The sequence below is a fragment of the Antechinus flavipes genome, chromosome 2 (assembly GCF_016432865.1).
Source record: "Antechinus flavipes isolate AdamAnt ecotype Samford, QLD, Australia chromosome 2, AdamAnt_v2, whole genome shotgun sequence".
Taxonomy (NCBI): Eukaryota; Metazoa; Chordata; class Mammalia; order Dasyuromorphia; family Dasyuridae; genus Antechinus; species Antechinus flavipes.
Window position 1 is genome coordinate 475230869 of NC_067399.1, and position 21356 is coordinate 475252224.

The 21356-nt window shown below is 33.2% G+C and overlaps 1 protein-coding gene across 1 annotated transcript in view; it reads left to right on the top strand.

Moving 5' to 3' along the window:
• Positions 1–21356, top strand: part of CEP89 (centrosomal protein 89) — a 153147-nt gene that overhangs the window by 77875 nt on the left and 53916 nt on the right. Inside the window, exons 13-16 of the mRNA XM_051979745.1 lie at positions 7781–7896; positions 12620–12800; positions 18127–18294; positions 19309–19450. Coding sequence (XP_051835705.1) covers positions 7781–7896; positions 12620–12800; positions 18127–18294; positions 19309–19450 — 607 coding nt within the window. The remainder of the gene's footprint in view (positions 1–7780; positions 7897–12619; positions 12801–18126; positions 18295–19308; positions 19451–21356) is intronic.

The following is a 21356-nucleotide window of genomic DNA, read 5'->3' on the forward strand; positions in this document are numbered from 1 at the left end:
AATGTTATGGAATATTATTGTTCTGTAAGAAATGACCAGCAGCATGAATACAGAGAGGCTTGGAGTGACTTACATGAACTGATGCTAAGTGAAATGAGCAGAACCAGGAGATCATTATATACTTCAACAACGATACTGTATGAGGATGTATTTCTGATGGAAGTGGATTTCTTCGACAAAGAGATCTAACTCAGTTTCAGTTGATCAAGGATGGACAGAAGCAGCTACACTCAAAGAAAGAACACTGGGAAATGAATGTAAATTGTTTTCATTTTTGTTTTTCTTCCCAGGTTATTTTTTACCTTCTGAATCTAATTCTTCCTGTGCAACAGGAGAACAGTTCAGTTCTGCATACATATATTGTATCTAGGATATACGGTGACATATTCAACATGTATAGGACTGCTTGCCATCTGCGGGGGAGGGAGTGAAGGGAGGAAGGGGAAAAGTCGGAACAGAAGTGAGTGCAAGGGATAATGTTGTAAAAAAATTACCCAGGCATAGGTTCTTTCAATAAAAACTTATTTTTAATAATTTGTATAACTTTTAATAATTAATTTAATAATTAATACTAATAATAATAAAAGGGGAAAAATTATTGTATGTAGCAACAACATTATGTAATGATCAAGTGTGATGGACCATGGCTTTTTTCAACAATGAGATGATTCAAGACAATTCCAATAGAACTGTGATGGAGAGAGCCTTCTGCATCCAGAGAGAGGACTGTGGAGGCTGAATGTAGTATTTTCATCTTGTTTGCTTGCTTTTTTTTTCTTTCCTCTTTGATCTGATTTTTCTTGTGCAACATGATACTTGTGGAAATATGTATCTATATCTATAGAAGAAGAATATGTAACATTGAATTACTTTCTGTTTAGGGGTGGGTGAGGGGAAGGGAGGAGAACAATTTGAAAAAAAGTATTGCAAGGGTAAATGTTCAAAACTATCTTTACATATATTTTCAAAATAGCTATTATTAAAAAATAAAAATTGTTGTTCCACCAGCGTGTATTATAGTGTGTCTGGCCTTTTACAATATTCTAACATTGATTGTTGATATGTTTTTGTCATATCCACCAGTTTACAGATTGTGTTCATTGGTATTTCTCATTAGTATTTGGAGGATTCCTTCTTGTAATTGTGAATACTTTGCAGTTTTTTTTTTTTTTTGAGAACTTTTTGTTTTTCACTTTTACCAAACAATGGGCATTCTTGCTACACTCTTGTATTTACTTGAAAAGGTTATAGTGTATCTCTTATTGCATATGAAGCTTGATTTTGGTTTTAGATACATGCTCTCTTCATAATAGTTTCTTTTAAAGCCCATCTATACCAATACTTTGTAGAGTTATTAGCTTAAAAAAAGTATTATACTTTTATCAAAAGCTTTTTCTGCATGTATCACAGTAATCATGTCGTTTTGGATGTTTTGGTTTATTAATATGATTACATTGATTGTTTTTAAATGTTGAACCATCCTTGTTTCCTTGGTATAACTCCTACTAGATAACAAATAATTTCTTGGATAGATTGCTGTTGTCTGATAGGATTTTGTTTATAATTTTTGAGTCAGTGTTCGTTAGTGATAATGGCCTATGGTTTTTTCCTATGTTTTTGCCTTAACCTGGTTTAGGTATTAGGACTGTATTTCTCTTAGAAAACGATTCTGATATAATTTCTTTCTCAGTTTTTGAGAATATTTTGTGATGCATAGGTACTAATTATTCTTTAAAAGTTTGATAGAATTCTCCTGTGAATCTGTCAGGATCAGAGCTTTTTGTTTTTATTTCTTTTCCAAAATTGGATTATTTAAGATTTCTATCTGGTCTTTTGATAGTTTGGAATACTTTATGTTTTTGAGGGTATTTATTTATTTTGTATTCTCAGCTTTGTTAATATATAACCATACATAATGCTCATAATTATTCTTTTAATTTCTTCTGGTTTTGTTATGATTTCATTTGATTTATTTGCTATTTTATTTTCTGCTTTCTTTTTAGTCAGATAAGCTAAGGATCTTTACATTTTTTTTTTTTTGGTCTTTATTTCAAAGACCTGACTTTTAGTCTTATTTAACATTTTGGGGGGTTTTCTTTCCAATTTATCAATCTCCCCTCTAATTTTTAATATCTTTTATTTGATGGTTGTTTTAGGTTTATTTGTTGGCTTTCTGATTTTTGAAATGTATCTTGATTTCATTCTTTTGCTTTTGTAGTTTTTGCCATCTGTGTTCATACATTCCTGAATTTCTATTGTCTGAGATGTTTGAGAAGAAAATAGTCTCTTTAATTCTAGTTTTCTTTCTAGGTTTCAAATACCTCATTATTATTGAACATTTCCATCTAGAGCTCCATTATTCTTTTGAATACATTTTTTCACTCCTTTTTTTTCTCTGTTACAGAATAGTTTTGCTTTATTCAAATTTCTTTTCTTTTATATTTTAGTTCTCCTAATTGCTTATATAACTGGTTTCTGAATTAAAATAGTAGATTGAACCAGTATAAGTTCAAACTAGTTGAGTTTGCAGCCTTGGGTATTTTTCTGGAAGTGATTTATACATTCTTTTCAATTGATATTTTTCTTTCTTTCTTCAGAAGTTCTGGGCAATTCTTTGTTAATATTTTCTGCATTATAAATGTGGCAAGACTTTTTTTTAATCCCATTGTGCTATTCTTAGAGACTCCTTATCCTTAGATTTTTATTCTAAGCATCCTGCCTTACAGATTAATATTTTTTGCTTGCATAGTGAGCATATTTTCTTTTGAATTTATGGTTTTTTTGTTTTCCTTTTTCTAGATTATCCCTTAAGTATATTTGCATTTTGAATTTATTACTCTTTTTTGTTTCTTTGACAAGGTTTGCTATTGTAGATTCCAGTTTCAGTACTCAGTTATTTTTGTTTGCAGGAAATAAATTCTGTCCTCTTAATTCTTATTTCTTTTTTGAACCACTCGGCAACAGCATGCTGTGGTTTCACATTCTCCTCAAATTCTTTAGGATTCTCTGTCTTATCAATTGTTGGATAATTTTCCTTTGTTTTACAGTATTTATTTGTACATTCTTGAATCCATTTAGTAAATCTGATGGTCATATTGTCTTCTGTTTTAGTGTTTTCCTTTTGATTTATCTGTTTATATTGAAGGTTTTTGAGTATTCTTCCTGAAGTAATTTTGATTTTATTTTTCTTTATTTTTCCCCTAGCTCTCATTTTTTACTCCCTCCTCTCTGACAGTTGTTTCCCTGGGGACTGGATTTCAAAGCATCTTGGCCTCCTTTAGTGCAAGGCAATTCATTGTTTAGCTATCTAGATTTCTGTCTCAAATGACTTTTGGGTGGTCAGAACTAGCCCTGATTGATGCAATGCTCTTTTCCCTCAGGTTTGGTAGAATACTGCATAGCCCTCTCATAAATAGTTTTCTGTCCTAGTAACCCTTTTGTACTCTTCCCTATTCCTTAATTATTGGCACTGGCAGCCTTATGGACCTTTGCTACCCTGATAGTTAGGAAGTCATTGGCCCCAGCAGCCTTTTGCTCAAAAAGGGTTCCAGCTGAGCAATGGCTGCCATAGCTAGGTCAGATTTCCATAGCCTGGAACAGGGTTTTCCATGGCACAGGAAGAGGGATATTGGATTGGGGTTTGGGAGTGGGTTTTCTTGTAAGCTGTCCTGTCTGCTAATGCTCTTGCATTAGCTTTGCATAGCTCTTTAAAGATAGCTTGGGAAGTAGGAGGGGAATACTGAATGAGTTTAGGATCAGTGACTTTCAATTAATGTGTTTGGGTTTTTTTTTTTTTAACCTTCTTTTGTATTCTGTGTGTCCTTGACCAGTGAAGACAGCTGATATTGTTTTGTCTTTGTTACATAATTTCTGTTTTAAAAAGGTTGGAAAGGTTGTGGGAATCAGAGAAAATTCTAGTCTTCAATGTCATTGCTCACATTGCTAAATTTGAAAAAGATGTAAGGGGGAAAAAGACAGAAAAACTCATGAATTTAAAAAGCACAATGTGATACTTTGAAATAAAATTTTAGTTTACTTATTCTAAAAATATTTTCTTAAATATTTTAATTAAAACATTTCAAAGAACAATTACTTTTTATTCTTTTATTTTCAATTCTAAATTTTTTCTTACCCTTATTCCTTTCCCTACCCAAGAAGAAGGCAAGAAAAAAAATCTTATTACAAATATGTGTAGTAACTCAAAACAAATTTCCACATTAGTCATGTTCCAAAAAAGGAAATAAGAAAGAAAAATGTTTTAGTCTGTATCCTTCAGCTCTCTCTTTGCAGGTAGACAACATGTCTTATCATGAATCCTTGTGTAACTGTAGTCTGTTGTTACTTTAATCTGAATTATTAAAGTCTTTCAAAGTTGATCATCTTTAAAATACTTGTTAGTCTTTAGTTTATTTTGTGAGTTCAGTTCACTTTACTTTGCATTAGTTTTCCCACATTTTCCTGAAATCATTTCCTTCATTTTTTTCCAGCACAATAAAATTCTATAACATTCATATACAACTTCTTTTAGCCATTCCCCAATTTATGAGCATCCTCTCAGTTTTCAGTTCCTTGCTATCATAAAAAAAAATGGATATAAATATTTTTGTACATATGGTGCTTTTTCTTTGTCTCTGTGGGTTACAGACCTAGTAATGGTATTGCTGCATCAGAGGGTATGCATAATTTAACAGCCTTTTGGGCATAATTCAAATTGTTCTCCTGAATGGTTAGATTAGCTCAATGTTATGTGGGAAGGAAAACCCAAATTAAAATCAGAGACTGTCAGGGTAAAATAAGCAAAAAAGGGATTTATTTCAATCTCCCAAAAAAGGGTAACTCCCATCAGACAAGCAGTCAGTAGAGGAGTGCAAACACAGGATTATAGAGATCCTAACCAGAAGCCCCCACTTCACCTTCTGACCTTTTCTCCCATTGGCTGAAGAGTTCTGATTTACCCAGAGAATAAATATGGACCCAGAACACACTTTACCACATTAACTATTTAAACACTAATGAAGGGGGGAAACAGGAGGGAAATGTTTATCTAACATGATCAAATGTCTACACCTTTTAGCTGTAGCTCAACTTGTTATTGCAAAGTCTTAGGTCACAATTAGGGCAAAGGTCAAGGCCACATACTTATGAGAAATCTTCTCTCAGTTTATCCCATACACGATTCTATCAGTAGTATATTAATTTGCCTGTTTGCCCCCATCCTTTACAGTATTCTTTCCTTTCTTTTCCTTTTTTTTTTTTTGGTCATGTTAGCCAATCTGATGCATGGGAGGTGATACCTCAGAATTGTTTCAATTTACAGTTTTCTAATTATTATAGTAATTTAGAACATTTTTTTCATATCGGTGTCAGTAGCTTTGATTTCTTCTGAAAACTGCCTGTTCCATATCCTTTGACTCAGTTGACATTAGCTAGGGAATAGTTCTTATTCATTTGACTGAGTTCCTTTTATACTTTAGAAATAAGACTTTTATCACTTCCCTTCCCTTCCCTAGTTTACTGATTTTCTTCCAATTTTAGCTGTATTGGATTTTTTAGTGCAAAAACTTTCATTTTATATTTTCTAGATTATCCATTTTATCTCCCATGAACTGCCCGATTTCTTATTTGTTCATAATTTTTTTCCCTATCCTAGATATGACAAGTGAGTTCTTCCCAGATTCATGAACTTGGTTATATCACCATTTTACATCAGCATTTATGTTTAAATGATATTCTGATTTTGAGCTTATCTTGAGATACATTGTGAAATGTTGGTCTGGACAGTTTCTGTCAGAGTATTTTAAAGTTTTCTCAAAAGTTTTTTTTTTTTTTTTTTTTTTTTTTTTTTTTTTTTTTTGTCAAATAATGAGTTCTTGCCTCAATAGCTAGGATCTTTGTGTTTACCACACATTAGGTTACTGAGTTCATTTGCTTTTATATATTGTATACCTATTATTTTCCACAGATTAATCTCTCTGTTTTTTTGCCAACTACCAAATTGTTTTGATGATTGCAGTTTTGTGACATAGTTTGAGATTTGGTACTGGTAGACCTGCTTCCTTCATGTTTTTTTCATTGATTTCTTTGATATTCTTCACTTTTCTTTTCTTCAGATGAATTTTTGGCATTTTTTCCTAGCTCTATAAGACGATTCCTTTGTAGTTTGATTGGTATGATACTGAATAAAGTAGTATCATTAGTATATTGGCTTAGCCTACCCACGAGCAATTAATATTTATCCAGTTATTTACATTTAACTTCATTTAGGTAGTCTCAATTTTATACTTAGCTTACATATAGACAATGAATATTTATTCAATTATTAACATCTAACTTTATTTTTTTGAAGTGTTTTATAATTGTGTTCTTATGTTCCTGTATATATATATATCTTGGCAGGAAAACTATTTAATGCTGTATGTAGTTACTTTAAATTGAATTTCTCTTCCTGCTAAAGTTTGTTGGTAACATACAGAAATGGTGGCACTTTGTATGGGTTTATTTTATAGTTTGCAATTTTGCTTAGATTGTAATTTTTATAGTTAGTTTTTTAATTGACTCTCTGTGGTTCTCTGGATAGACCATCATATCATTTGCCAAAAGTAATAGTTTTGTTTCTTTGCTTATTTTTAAATTTCTTTTTCTTATTTTATTGTTATATTAGCATTTCTAGTACAAGATTGGATAGCATTAGTAATAATGAAAAATTCTTGCTTTACCCCAATCTAATTGGAAAGGCTTTGATCTTATTAGGTAATGCTTATTCTTGATTATAGATAGCTATTACTTAATTATTTTAAAGAAAACACCACTAATTCCTGTGCTCTTAATTCTTGTTCATAATTTTCTTTTTTTAATAATCCAAATACATGCAAAGATAGTATTCAACATTCACCCTTGTAAAACCTTGTATTCCAGATTTTTCTCCCTTTCTTCCCCTGTCCCCCCTAGATAGCAAGTAATCCAACATATGTTAAACTTGTTCAATTCTATATAGATTAAATATGTATAATTCTTCTAAACATATTTCCACATTTATCATGCTGCAAAAGAAAAATCAGATCAAAAAGGGGAAAAATGTGAAAGAAAAAAAAACAGAAAAGGTGAAAATGCTATATTGTGATCCACATTCAGTCTCCATAGTCTTCTTTCTGGCTGCAAATGGCTCTCTCCATCACAAGTTTATTGGAATTGGCCTGAATCACCTCACTGTTGAAAAGAGCCACATCCATCAGAGTTGATCATCACATAATCTTGTTATTGCTGTGTAAAATGATCTCCTGGTTCTATTCACTTCAATTAGCATCAGTTCACATAAGACTCTCCAGGCCTCTCTGAAATCATCCTGCTGATCATTTATTATGGAACAATAATATTCCATATCTGTTTATAATTTTCTTGCATAGCTTTCCATTATCTTTTTAAAAATTTTTCCTTTGCTATTCTCATCTGATTAAATTTTGTTTTTGATGTTTTTTATCTCTCTTTTCTCTTTAAATTTTGTAGGACTTATTGTCAAACTTGGATTTATTCTGCATTGAGGCTTTGCCAGTAGATATTTTCAAGACATTGAAATGGGAGTCACTAATCTACACATACTGACTTAATTTTAAAATGTAGTGTTATGCATGTTTTATTATATTTTTGTTAAATATTTCTGAGTTACATTTTAATCTAATTTGGTTTTCATTTGGGATCATTTGACATCTCTGTCTTAGATCTTGGTTATTTTTTTATATTGTGAGTAATGGAATTAAGATATTTTACTTGTAAATTTTTATAGGCATCAGCTACAAACTCAGGCCCAGCTTGTGTTAGAAGAAAATAAAGTTTTGATGCAACAGCTTGAAATTCAGCAAGCCAAAGCCAAAGAGAATAACCAGCAACACAGTCAAGAAGGTGAAATATTTTTCTAGTTTTTTTTGTGAGTAATTGTGACATTGCCATGTTTCTATGAGTTATACATAATCTCTGTTGTATCCTGCCTGGATTTTGAGATTCCTATGACAGAACTTTTTGGAAAAGTGGGACTTTTTGTTACTTCTCTGAGTTGCAAGTAGTAGTAGCAGATATGACATAGATTCATAGTAGAAAAGCCAAAATTAATTTATTGACAACAGTACTTAAGCAGCAGAAATAAAATAAAGGCCTCAAATATCTTTTCATGAATAACAGTATGAATTAATTAGAAATCTTTTAACAAATTAGTCATCTGAACATTAGGAGGTAAATTTGAACTTAGAGGCATCCCTGAGACAACCTTCATTGAATCATTTTGAATTGAATTGAATCAACCTTCATTGAATTCATCAACCTTCACTGAATCATTTCATCCTCAATCATCCAGCAAGTATTCTACTTATTTGCTAGATTCACTAAAAATTCAATGACAAAATCAAAGAGTCCCTGCCCTTAAAGAACAGAGGAGACTCTGTGTGTGTGTGTGTGTGTGTGTGTGTGTGTGTGTGTGTGTGTGTGTGTGTGGTGTGTGTAGCACCTTAGGGACTAGGCAGCCAGGGGCAACAGCAGAAGCATTTTTTTTTTTACAATAGCCTTTCATTTCTCAAAATACATGCAAAAACAACCTTCAACATTCACCCCTGCAAAAACTCTATGCTCCGAATTTTTCTCCCTCCTCAACTTCCATCTCCCCCAGAAAGCAAGTAATCCAGTACAGGCCAAACATGAGCAATTCCTCTAAACATATCTATACATCCACCATGCTGCTCAAGAAAAATCAGCTCAAAAAGGAGAAAAAAATGAGAAAGAAAAACCAAGCAAACAACAACAAAGATGAAAACACTATGCTGTGATCACATCCAGACTACTCTCTCTGGACACAAATGGCTCTCTCCATCAGAAGTCTACCAGAATTGGCCTGAATCACCCCATTGTTGAAAAGAGCTAAATCCATCACAATTAATCATCACATAATCTTGTTTTGATGTGTACAATGTTCTCTTGGCTCACTTCATTTAGCATCAGTTCATGTGAATCTCTTTAGATCTTTCTTTAAAATTTTTTAAATTTAATTTTTAATAGCTTTTTAGTTTCAAAATATGCATAAAGATATTTTTCAACATTCACCCTTGAAAAATTTTGTGTAACAGATTTTTTTTTCCTTCTTTTCCCCCCCACCCTCCCCTAGGCAGCAATATAGGTTAAACATGTGCAATTCTTCTATACATATTTATATATTTATCATGCTGCATAAGAAAAATCAGATCAAAAAGAAAAAAGTGAGAAAGAAAAAAAAGGCAAGCAAATGTGAAAATACTATATTGTGATCCACATTCATTCCCACAGTCCTTTTTCACTGGATGCAGATAGCTCTGTTCATCACAAGTCTATTGGAATTGACCTGAATCATCTCATTTTTGAAAAGAGGTTCATCACAGTTGTTCATCATATAATCTTGTTGTTGCCGTGCTCACTTCACTCAGCCTAAGTTCATGTAAGTCTCTCTAGGCCTCTCTGAAATCATCCTGCTGATTGTTTCTATTTATAGAACAATAATATTTTAGAACATTCATATGCCATAACTTATTCAGCCATTCTCCAGCTGATGGGCATCCAATCAATTTCCAGTTCCTTGCCACTTCAAAATGGGCTGCTACAAATATTTTTGCACATGTGGGTCCTTTTCCCTCTTTTATGATTTCTTTGGGATATAGACCAAGTTAGTGAGACTGCTGGATGAAAGGATTTGCACAGTTTGATAGCCCTTTGGGCATAGTTCCAAATTGTTCTCCAAGATGGTGGGATCACCAACAACCCAATAAAAGCATTTTGTAGAAGGCATTTGAGCTGAATTTTGAAGGGGATTAAAGGTCCCAAGAGGCTGAGGTAAGGAGTGATGGCATCCCAGGCTAGGACACAGAGACAGGGTATGGAGTGCTATCTGTGATAAACAACAAGGAGGTCAGTTCATCTGATTTGTAGAGTATATAAAGGGGTTAATGTAAGTCTGGACAGGTAGGATGGGGCCAAGACATTTCAAAAAAAAAAAAGAGTTTATTTGATCTTAGAAGTAATTCTGAGCTATTGGAACTTATTAAAAGTAAATTGCACTTCAGAAAAATCATTTTGATGGCCATGGGAGAATGGAAGACTTGAGGTAGAGGAAGTAATACTCCGGCTATTTCAATAATTTAGGCTAAAGTTGATATGCACCTGAATTAGAGTAATAACTATGTGTGGAAAGAGAAGACAATGTATACAAGGGATGTGGAAGTAGAAGTGACAAGATTTGTTACATATGGGATAGGAAGGAGAGAGAAGAGTTGAGAACAGCACCCAGGTTTTTAAACCTGTATAACTCTCTACTGGATTTGGGATTCAAAGTTCTAGGTTCAAATTCTAGCCCCAACACTTAATAATGTTTTGACCTTAAGCAAATCACTTAAATTCCCTTGCCCCTCAATTACTTCATTTGTAATATGGATTTGATAACTTCAAGTGCTTTCCCAATTTTAAATCTTTGGGACTATATTGATTGGGAACACCTTCACATGGCAATCTGCTATGGCTCTTGTAAAAGTGATTATATCTAAGAGATTATTGAATTGCTTTAAGAGTAATTTCAGGCACAGTGGATAGAGCACTAGCCCTGGAATCAGAAAGACCTGAATTCAAATCCAGCCTCAGACATTTAACACTTCCTACCTATATGACTGTGAGCAAGTCATTCAACCCCAGTTTACCGCACCAAAAAAAACAAACAAACAAAAAACAAAACAAAACAAAAAAAAAACCCAAAGGAGAATAATTAAATTCTTCAGGAGATAATGATGAGGGGACTATTCCAAATCATTTTCTACTAAATTAAGAAGAAATTTTAAATTTTCAGAACTTGAGGAATTGACTACATTATAGTGTTTATGGCAGATTTGGAACGGAAAGCTGAGCATAATCTGATACATACACTAAATATTGATGGAGTAGATTTGAAGAGTTCAGAGAGAACAGGATCCTAAGGACTAATATCCTTCAGGAAATGTTGGATTAATAGGATTTATATGCACCCAGAAAGAAACTTTTGAAGAAACAAATGATTCCCATGGGGGAAGAAAGGGGATGAAATGTTGTCTAAAGGAATCAATATGAATGTACAGAAAATTTTCATCACTTAGCTTAGATATTTTTAAAACAGTATTTAGCTTTTCTTATTACATATAAAGATAAATTTTAACATTTATTTAAAAAATATTTTCTCCTTCTCTCCACTCTTGTCCCCTCTCCCTAAGATGGTAGGCAATTTGATATAAATTACATATGTGCAGTCAATATAATATATATTTCCATATTAGTCATGTTGTGAAGGAAGAACAAATGCTAAAAGGAAAAAAAAACACACACACACACACACACAAACACAAAATATGCTTTGATCTTGTATTTAGACTCCACTGGTTCATCCTCTGGATGTGGATAGCATTTTTCATCATAAATACTTTGGAATTGTCTTGAATCATTGTATTGCTAAGAACCTAAGTTGATTCAATTTAGATTGTTAAAATGGATTCTCCCCACTTCTTTGAAGGCAGTGACTTGTTCTTTTGCCTTTGTATTCTTAGATCTGTCAAGTGTCTTGTATATAGTAAGTCCTTAATAAATTCTGATCGAAAGGCACATATGGAAGATGGAAGAACAGACTGATATTTGTAAATATATAAAAATTTGTGGTAGGAATTTGTAAAAATACAAGAATACTATGTCCAGAATGAACTGAGGTTTATGGTAAATGCTGAGGATAGCAAAAGGTTTTTTGTGCTGGGTTGGGGAACATCAAAGAAAGAATGGGTTCAGGATGGATGATATAATTTTAATGAAGAGAAAGCAGAACTAACCAACTTATGTTTTGCTTACTTATATTTTGCTTTTCCTGCTGTTCTCCAGACTAAGTAGCAGACCATTTGATCTAACAAGCATTTATTAAGTGCCAAGCACTGTGCCAGATACTAGGATACAAAAATACCTCCCCCAAAAAAAACCCCACCATAAAACAACAACAATGAAAATTTAGTCCCTGACCTTTAGATGCTTATATTTTTGTGGAGAAATAGGGAACAACATGTATATAAATTAAACACAATGGTAATGACATACAAAGTAATTTCCATGGGGTGGTGGCTATATGAAGGGTATGAAGATGGCTAATATGAAGGACAACTTATGAATAGTAGGCACACAATGGAACAGTAAGGTAGAATGAGACTAAGATCAGGGAAGGATGTACCTGACATTCATATGGGCATGTATATGTACACACACACACACACACACACACACACAATGTGCTTGTTTATATTAGTTTTATACCTTGTTTAGTTTTTTTTGAATGTTCCTTGAAGATAGGTCTTGTTACTTGTGGAACATCCAGTGTATAGTGGGTATTAATTAGCTATTTAATAGAATGTAGATACAGCAATTTTGAAAGTAAACCCATTCATTATATATTTACACATTTTCAAAGATCAATATATATGTTAAAAGTGCAGAAAACCAGCTTCATGTGAGATTACTTGAATCAGTATTAATAGCTGATCTAAAGTTCAAGGTCTAATTCTGTTGCTTTAAATCAAATGCATTAAGTTTTATCCATTTCTTCTCTTTTTTAAAGTTTCCAAAGTGATTAAACAGCAAATGCTTCTGGAAAATAAAGTAAAGAGTCAAGAAAAGGCACTAGCTGAGAATGAGCATCAAATGGACATTTTACGCTCTAAATATCAAAACTTGAAAATACAAGTGGATAGCCAAATGGAGATAAAAGTTCATGATAAAATTGTTAATGAACTCAAAAGGTAGGGCTCTCTACATCTTCTTAAGTAAATTTTTATTGATGTCATTTTTTTCACATTGCCATAATTTCCCCAAGTATCCTTGGTCCTCCTCCCTCCTTATTAAATATCATCCCATGTAACATTTTAAAAATATTTTTAAAAGAAGGGGAAATTAGCATAACAGATCAATATAAACGTCTGAAAATTTCTTTAGTGTGCCATATTTTGAGCTCTAACACCCCTACAAAAAGGGCATCAAGATGGTGCAGCAGATGGAATGACAGACCTGAAGTCACATGTAAGCATTCACATTTCTTCATCCTCAGAAATCCTTCATTTGGCCTATCTATCCCTGTTAGCTATATTTCTCCTCCTTGAATAAACTCATTGAGAAGACCAAATCAATTCTTTTTTTTTCTCTTAACTCTCTCTGTTCTAGCTTCTGACTTCATCATTCAACCAAAACTTCTTTCTCTAAAGTTACTAATGATTTCTTCATTGTCAAATTTAATGACCTCTTCCCAATCCTTCTCTTTCTTGTTCTATTTGCAAGCTTTGACACTGTTAATCTTCTCCTCATGATCTCTCATTCTTATACTGAATGTGCGTATGTCTTTTTCCTGGTTTTCCTCTATCTGACAACTACTTAAAATCTTTTTTGCTGAACTTTGATCCCGGTCTTTCCCACCAATAGTGGGTGTATCCCAAAACTCTGTCCTGGTCTTTCTCCTTGTTCCCTCCATCCTTGTTTCACTTGGTGATCTCATTAGGTCCAATGGATTCATTTATCATCTCTGTGCAAATGATTATCAGAGCTTTTCGTCAGTCAGAAAATCATTTATTAAGCATCTACAACAAACAGTTTGGGAAACAATAAGCAACACATTTGCATGTACAAGATATATATAGAAAGAACAGAATATAATAAAAAGAGGGAAGGTACTAGATTTAGTAGTTGAGAAATGCTTATTAGCAATTGGGAAATCCTTCCTCTAAAAGAATTTTTGTAGGAAACCAATGTCACTGAATGGAAGACACATGGTAGAATATAAGGAGTATGTGTGTGTGGAGGTATGTATGTGTGTGTGTGCGTGCATGTGTGTTGGTGCAGAGGGGAGTAGGTTTTGAAGAACTTTGAACACCAAACAGTATTTTATCTTTGATCCTGAAGGCGATGGGGAGCCATTGGAGTTTAATGACTTCACTTTAGGACATTTACTTTGGTGTCTGAATGGAGGATGCATTGGAGAGTGGAGAGACCTGAGGCAGCAGACCCAGCATGGTAGGATGAGGGCCTGCACTATGATGGTAGCAGTCTCAGAGGAGAGGATGAGGCATCTTTGAGAGATGTCATGAAAGTGAAATTCACAAATTGGATATGTCACATTAAGTATGAGAATGAGAGAGAGTGAAGAGCTCAAGGTAACTACTAAGTTGTAAGCCCAAGATATGAGGAAGATTATATTACCCTCTTAATTAATAAAGGAGTTAGAAGAGAATGAGAGTTTGGGGGGGGGAATAATGAGTTCATCTTTGGAAATTCTGCGTTTAAGATGTTTACTGGACATCCAATTCAAGATACCTGAAAGGAAATTGAAGATGTGAGATTGGAGGTTAGCGATTAGGATTGAGTAGGTAGATTTGAGAATCATCAGTATTCAGAGGGTAATTAAATTTATGGAAGTTGATAAGATTACCAAGTCAAGTAATATGGAGGATCCATTGTAGAATCCCATGAGATACTTATGATTAGAGGTCATGGCCTAGATGATGTCCAGCAAGGGAGAGAGAGAAAAAGTGGTCAGGTAGAAGGAGAACCAGGAGACAATAGTGTCCCAAAAACCTGGAGAAAAGAGAGTATTGAGGAGGAAAGGTTGATTTAACAGTGTCAAAGATTTCAGAGAGATCAAGAAGAATGGAGATTGAGAAAAGACCACTGAATTTAGAAACCAAGAGATCATTGATAATTTTGGAGAAAACCCTAGTGTCAGTGGAATGATAAGGTGGGAAATTGGATCCTAATGAATAAAGAAGAGAATACGAGGAAAGAATACAGATGGCACAAATCATAAATACCCTTTTCAGAGATTTGGACACAAAAGGACAGAAGAAATATAGGATGATAGATAAAGGGAATAGAAAAAACAAGTGAAGATTTTTTTTGAGGATAGGATAGAAACGGGCATGTTTTGTAGGTAGTAGGACTGCATCCAGTATACAATAAGAGATTGAAGATAAATGATAGAGTTGGGATGATGGGGAAATTTGTTGCAGGGGATAGGATGGAATGGGATTCATTGTGCAGGCAGAGATTTGCCTTAGTGTGGAGTAAAGTTATCTCTTTGTGCGACAAGTAAAGGAGGAGAAAGTGGCAAAAGGCTTTGGGGTGACAACAAAAATGGAAGATAGAACTCAAAGTGAATGGCCTCAATTTTTTCTGTAAAATATGATCCATGGTTCTCAACTGAGTTGATAAGGAAAAGAAAACTTCTGAGAGGGATGAAAATATTGGAAGAGCCACTGTGAAGAACTGGGATAGTGAGTTAATAAATAAAGTGTAGGATTGCTTTTTGTGAGGCCCTATTGATGTTATGTAACAAATTTTTGGTGGCTTCAGAATGGTTTTATGGTTTTCCATCTACATTTAGCAGCATATGTAGAAGCAAAAGATAGATGATGGAAGTCATCCAAGGAGGGTTGGTAAGGTTCTATCAGTTATATGATCAGGACTCAAGAGGGGGATAGTATAGAGTTGAACTAGTTCAACAATAAGGAGTTAAGATGGGGAGAAGAGGAGAGAGGTTAGTACAGGAGACATGAGCTAGGAGAGAACTTACAAGGTTGAGATATTTGTGCTCATGGTATATATGAAGACCAGTATTTGGTAAGGGAAGACAGAAGGAAAGATAGAAAATTAATAAACTATGATCAGATGAGAAAATTTCAGGCATATGGCTATCTTTGTGTGTGATTGCAGTGGAATGGAGCAGTAAATCATGGGAAATGAGTCAGTTGAGGAACTGAATGGTTACATTTTTTTAAGGAGAAGTCAATATGTATATGGAAGTTCTTTAGTATGAGTTCAGGAGTTGCAAAGGAAAGAAAAATTATGGGCCATGTACCAAACTCCTTGAAGAAGAGGGAGTATAACAGTTTGGACATGTATAATTATTTGTATTTAATTTATACTTTAACATATTTAACATGTATTAGTCATCCTGCCATCTAGGGGGGGTTGGAAGGAGGGGAAAAATTGGAACAAAAGGTTTGGCAGTTGTCAATGTTGTAAAATTATCCATGCATATAACTTGTAAATAAAAAGCTATTTAAAAAAAAAAGAAGATGGAGTGACCTAGAGCTCTGTGGACAACCAGGACTACCAGTATTTTGATGAGGAACCAGGACTACCAGTATTTTGATGAGGTGTCGCATAATTACTCATATCTTAAAAGAAGTAAGTCCACTGAATGATAGAGGTGGTAAAAACTCTGGAAATGGCAATAAAAAGCAAGAAATAATTCCAATTCCCCATCTTATTAGTTAACCAAGGGAAATGAGTAAAGGTTCAACAAGTTAGAACTGGAAGGAGTGGGCAGGGAAACTAGGGTTCGGAAAGAACGGGCATGAATGATAGCTAGGGGATGGAAAGGATGGGAGAGAAAGATTATTTTTCCAGCCTCTCCTCTTTCCTGACTTCCAATTGTGCATTTCCAGCTACACACTGGACATCTCAAACTCAATGTCACAGATATTTTAAGTTTAACATGTCTAAAATTGAACTCATCATTTTCCTCTCCCCTCAAAAACAACAACAACAACAACAACAACAATAACAAAAACCAACAGTGACTCTTCCTCTTCCAGACAGCCTTATTACTCTTGGCCCTTGAGATTACATCATCACCCAGGCTTGCAACTTTGATTGTCATGCTCAATTCCTCACTTTTACCGTTGCTAGTACCATCCAATCTATTTCAAAGCCCTGTCATTTCCTACTTTTATCACATCTTATGTATTTTACCTCCTTTCTTCTTATATTGTCACCACTGTAGTGAAGGTCCTCAATATCTCACTTCTAGATTATTTAGAGCCTTTTGGATGATCTTCCCTTAAGTCTTTTCCCACTCTAATCCATCTTCTACTTACTTGTCAATTTTATTTTTCTGAAGTGTAGCTCTTACTTTCTCATCATTTCCTCCCACCAATTTAATGAAGCAGAGGTCTTTAACATTGGATTATATTAAATTTTCTGTTTGCCTTTTAAAGCCCCTTTATAACTTGGTGCTTCTACCTTTCTAATATTATACTTTACTCTGCTATATGTGCTCTTCTGACCAGTGATGCTGATCTCCTTGCTGTTCCTTAGACATTCCTTGATTTTTGATATTTTCCACTTTCTGTCTCCCATGACTGAAAATTCTCTCCCTTCTCATTTTTGACTCCTGGCTTCTTTCAAATCCCAGCTAAAATTCTATATTCTACAAGAAACTTTTACTGATCCACTTTAATACTAGTGCTTTTCTCCTGTTGATTATCTCCAGTTTGTTCCGTCTATCCCCTTTTACTTGAGAGCAGGAACTATTTTTGTTTTTCTTTGTATTCCTATGACTAGATGAGCACCTGATCTATAGCAACTACTTAATTAGTGCCTAATAAATGCTTGTTGACTTGACTAATTGATTCAGACTACCTACCCTGGCATTTTTATGAATAGTATAAACAGCAAAGAAGTCAGAATTAGAATCCAAGTGGCTGCAAGTCTGGAACTTGATCTCTAATTAGATTGGAAATCAACCCCAAATATAGTGCTCAGGAAGACTATGTTATGCAGTCACTTGTGATACCTCTTGACTTAGTAGTTACATTTACTTTTTGTTTTGATAAAAGCCTCTTTTTTTTCAGATCTAATTTTCATATGTAAATGTATTGCTTATAAACAAAATATAATGCTACTATCTAGATAGTTGTTAATTGCATATTTGCTTAAAGTCTCTATTAAAACTTGTTAGCTCTAGATATGTAAAACATTTAATTATAATATAAATATATTTAAAAGCAGTTTTTCATGTTAACTTGAAATATTTTTTAATCAGTATTATATTTTGTTTGGCTCACATGAAATATGTTAAACGTCTCCATTTTTGGCCGCAAAAGCAGGCATTTTCAACCCACCATCTCTCCCAGTCCTCAGCAGTGTACCTTTCAAACCAGTCTTCCTACATGAGAATGACCCTCACACCGAAAAGGCTTGCTGAGTGCCCATGCTAGTGATCAATATCTCACAATAAACCTGTTTTCACAATAGTATTTTGAATATAAACTTCTTGCTTTTTTTTTTCTCTTCCAGCCAATTACAAAAGGAAAAAGAGAAATGGAATGCTGAAACTGACAATTTGATAGAAAAGATGACAGAGCTGCAAACACAAAACAAGAGCCTGCTTTTAGACAAAATCAAATTGGAAGCCGAAAACAAGGCCCTAAGAGCTGAATTGGAAAGGGCACAGAAATTAAATAGGTTTATAGATTTTCTTTTTTAACTTGTTTTCCTCCATGCTAAATAAAATATCCAAAAACGTATCTGAACTCTGTGTTGGAGATTTATAGCTCTTGTCTTTTCCTTTTATCTTCTAGTAGATCTAACTCTGATTTGTTAATAAGTTCTATGTAAAGAGAGAAAACTGATTAGAATAATTCTTTATTACAATAAAAGTACTACAAAGGCTGGTTTATCTCATATAATAACAGAAATAATATTTCTGAAAGTCCACAATTCAGTAATAATTAATAACCGATAATGATGACCTTGCGGTACTATAAGACCCCAAGGTCCCATCTGAATCATAATATGCTATTAATCAAAAGTTATTTGATAAACTAGAATCCTTTATTCTCTAATGGTGCTAGAAAACAGAGATGTTACTATATAATTGTTTATGGAAACCGAAGAAGAAAAGACATATCTTTTTTTTTGTGTGTGTAGGTAATTTTTATTTCATGTTGTCCAGCATTTTGTTTATGTTATGACTATAGATCATATATTTCCTTCCATTGTGTTCATTTTGCCTAGGATCTTTAGTATGAGATATATTGGAAAGAGCATTAGAAAGCTAGAGATTTAGGTTATAGTGTTTCTTCTGCTACCAGCTCCCTGTGTTAAGCATGACAAATCATTTCTTAGTTTCTTCGTAGGCAAAATGAAGGGATTGGATTAAATGATCCCTAAATTTTTTCCTATTTCTTCTATTTCTAACTAGAATCAAAAACCCAAGGAAAAAAGAAAGTTTCATTATTTTATGGATTGCTCAATTATTATGTACATTGTTTACATTATTTTACACCAATGAATTAATATGTTTAGTCTAAAAGTAAATTCTAATATGAGCTTTCACTTTTAAATTTAATGAAAGCTTCAGGTTGTAAAATAATATAATTTAAATTCCAAGGCATGTCTTTATAACATAACTATTTCATTATCTCTTGACTAGTAAGGTTTTTTTTTTTAATATAATTATTTGCTGAACTTTTGTAGGGGATCTCAAAAGCAAATAGACCTCCTTCAGCAACAAGTAGAAGAATCAATAGAGAAAGAAGAGTTAACTCACCAATATCTGACAAATTTTGTCATTTTCACAAATGCTATAGCTCAGGAACGTGACAATCTTATACAATTGGTAAGTTTCCTCAAGATTACTTCAGGTAATCTTAAGTGCCTTTTATTGTGCATGCTTATGATTTTTAAGGATATTAATTAAAGATTAATGCTATTTAAAACTTGAAATCCAAGTGTCTCATTGAGTAACTTACATAATATTTTTACTTAAGTCTCTATTGACTAGAATTTCCAAGTATATTAAACTTCATAATATTCTGTTTCAGACCTGTTTTACTTGAAAGGATTTGATTTCTAATTCTAGATCTGGCACATGCTTGTTTCCATTGTCAATTCATCTAACTTCACAGAATGTTAGAACTAAAAGAGACCTTTGCTATTATCTAGGCATAGGATCATAGATTTAAAACTGAAAAAAATCTTCAGAGACTGTCTCATTAAACTCTTTCTTTCACAGCTGGGGAAACAAGAAATGAAGTGACTTGCCTCATATCACACAACTAATAAGGGGCTAAGCTGAAACTTGAACCGAGGTCTTCTGTCTCTAAATTTAGCCCTTTACATTGTATCATTTTTATTTTATATTAATTTCTTTCTTTGGGATGTGGAATTGTCGTTGCTGATCTATTTTATATGGTTTATGTTGTAAGAATTTTTAATTTTTAAAACATTTTAAAGTGTTTAATTTAAACTAAAAGAAAATAAACATTTTAAAATGTAATTTACTTTTCATCTTGTATTAATCATATATTTGGGAGAAATTGTGGTTCAAAAACAACTTAATATAGTAAAATAAACTATTATGCTATAGGAAACGTTTGTTTTTCATGTTAACTTGTGATTTTCTTTTTTAAAAATAAATTTATTTCCCCCTTCATTACATGTTAAAACATTTAAAAAAAAGTTTTGAGTTCCAAATTCTATCCTTTCCCTCCTTTTCTCTCCCCTCCCTGACATGGTAAACAATTAAATATAGATTATATATCAATCATATAAAACATTTTCATATTAATCATTTTGTTCAAGACAACTCCAAAGAAAAAGAATGAAAGTGAAAAATATCTTGCTTCATTCTGTATTCAATCAATATCAGTTAGTCCTTTGGAATTGTCCATCATTAGTCCTTTGGAATTATCTTGGATCATTGTATTGCTGAGAATTAAGTCATTCACAATTCTTCATTGTACAATATTGCTGTTACTATGTATCTCATCTTCTCCTGGTTCTGCTCACTTCACTTTGCATATAAATTTATATATAGTTCATATAAGTCTTTCTAAGTTTTTTCTGATATCATCCTGTTTGTCATTTGTAATACCACAAAAATAGTCCATTGCAGCCATATACACAGTTTCTTCAGCCATTCCCTAATTGATGGGCATCCCTTCAATTTCTAATTTTTAGCTACCACAAAAAGAGCTGCTATGAATATTTTTGTACAAATAGATCCTTTTATCTTTTTTGGATGTCTTTGAGACCCTGTAGTGACACTGCTGGATCAACAGATCTGCATAGTTGTATAGTCTTTTGGGCATAATTCCAAATTACTCTCTAGAATGTTTGGATTAGTTCACAACTCCACCAGAAGTATATTAGTGTCTGTTTTCACACATTTCTTCCAACATCCATCATTTTCCTTTTTTTGTCTTATTAGCCAGTCTGATAGGTGTGAGATGGCACCTGAGAGTTGTTTTAATTTGCATTTTCTCTACTCAACAGCAACAGGAAACATTTAAAATTAGTGACATTTGCTTGCTTGAATTTTTCTGTTTGATATTCTTAATATAATTGTACTTCTAAAAGTTCCTGATTCTTGAATAACTTTGGAATATTATACAAATGTATACAAGTTTAAGCTTAAACTGTTTCATTTCAGTGCATATGACTTATTTGCAGACTCCTCCATTTTTCTTTTACAAATCAGATTAATATTCTAATACTAATCAGTACTCTGGATTTGGACATTT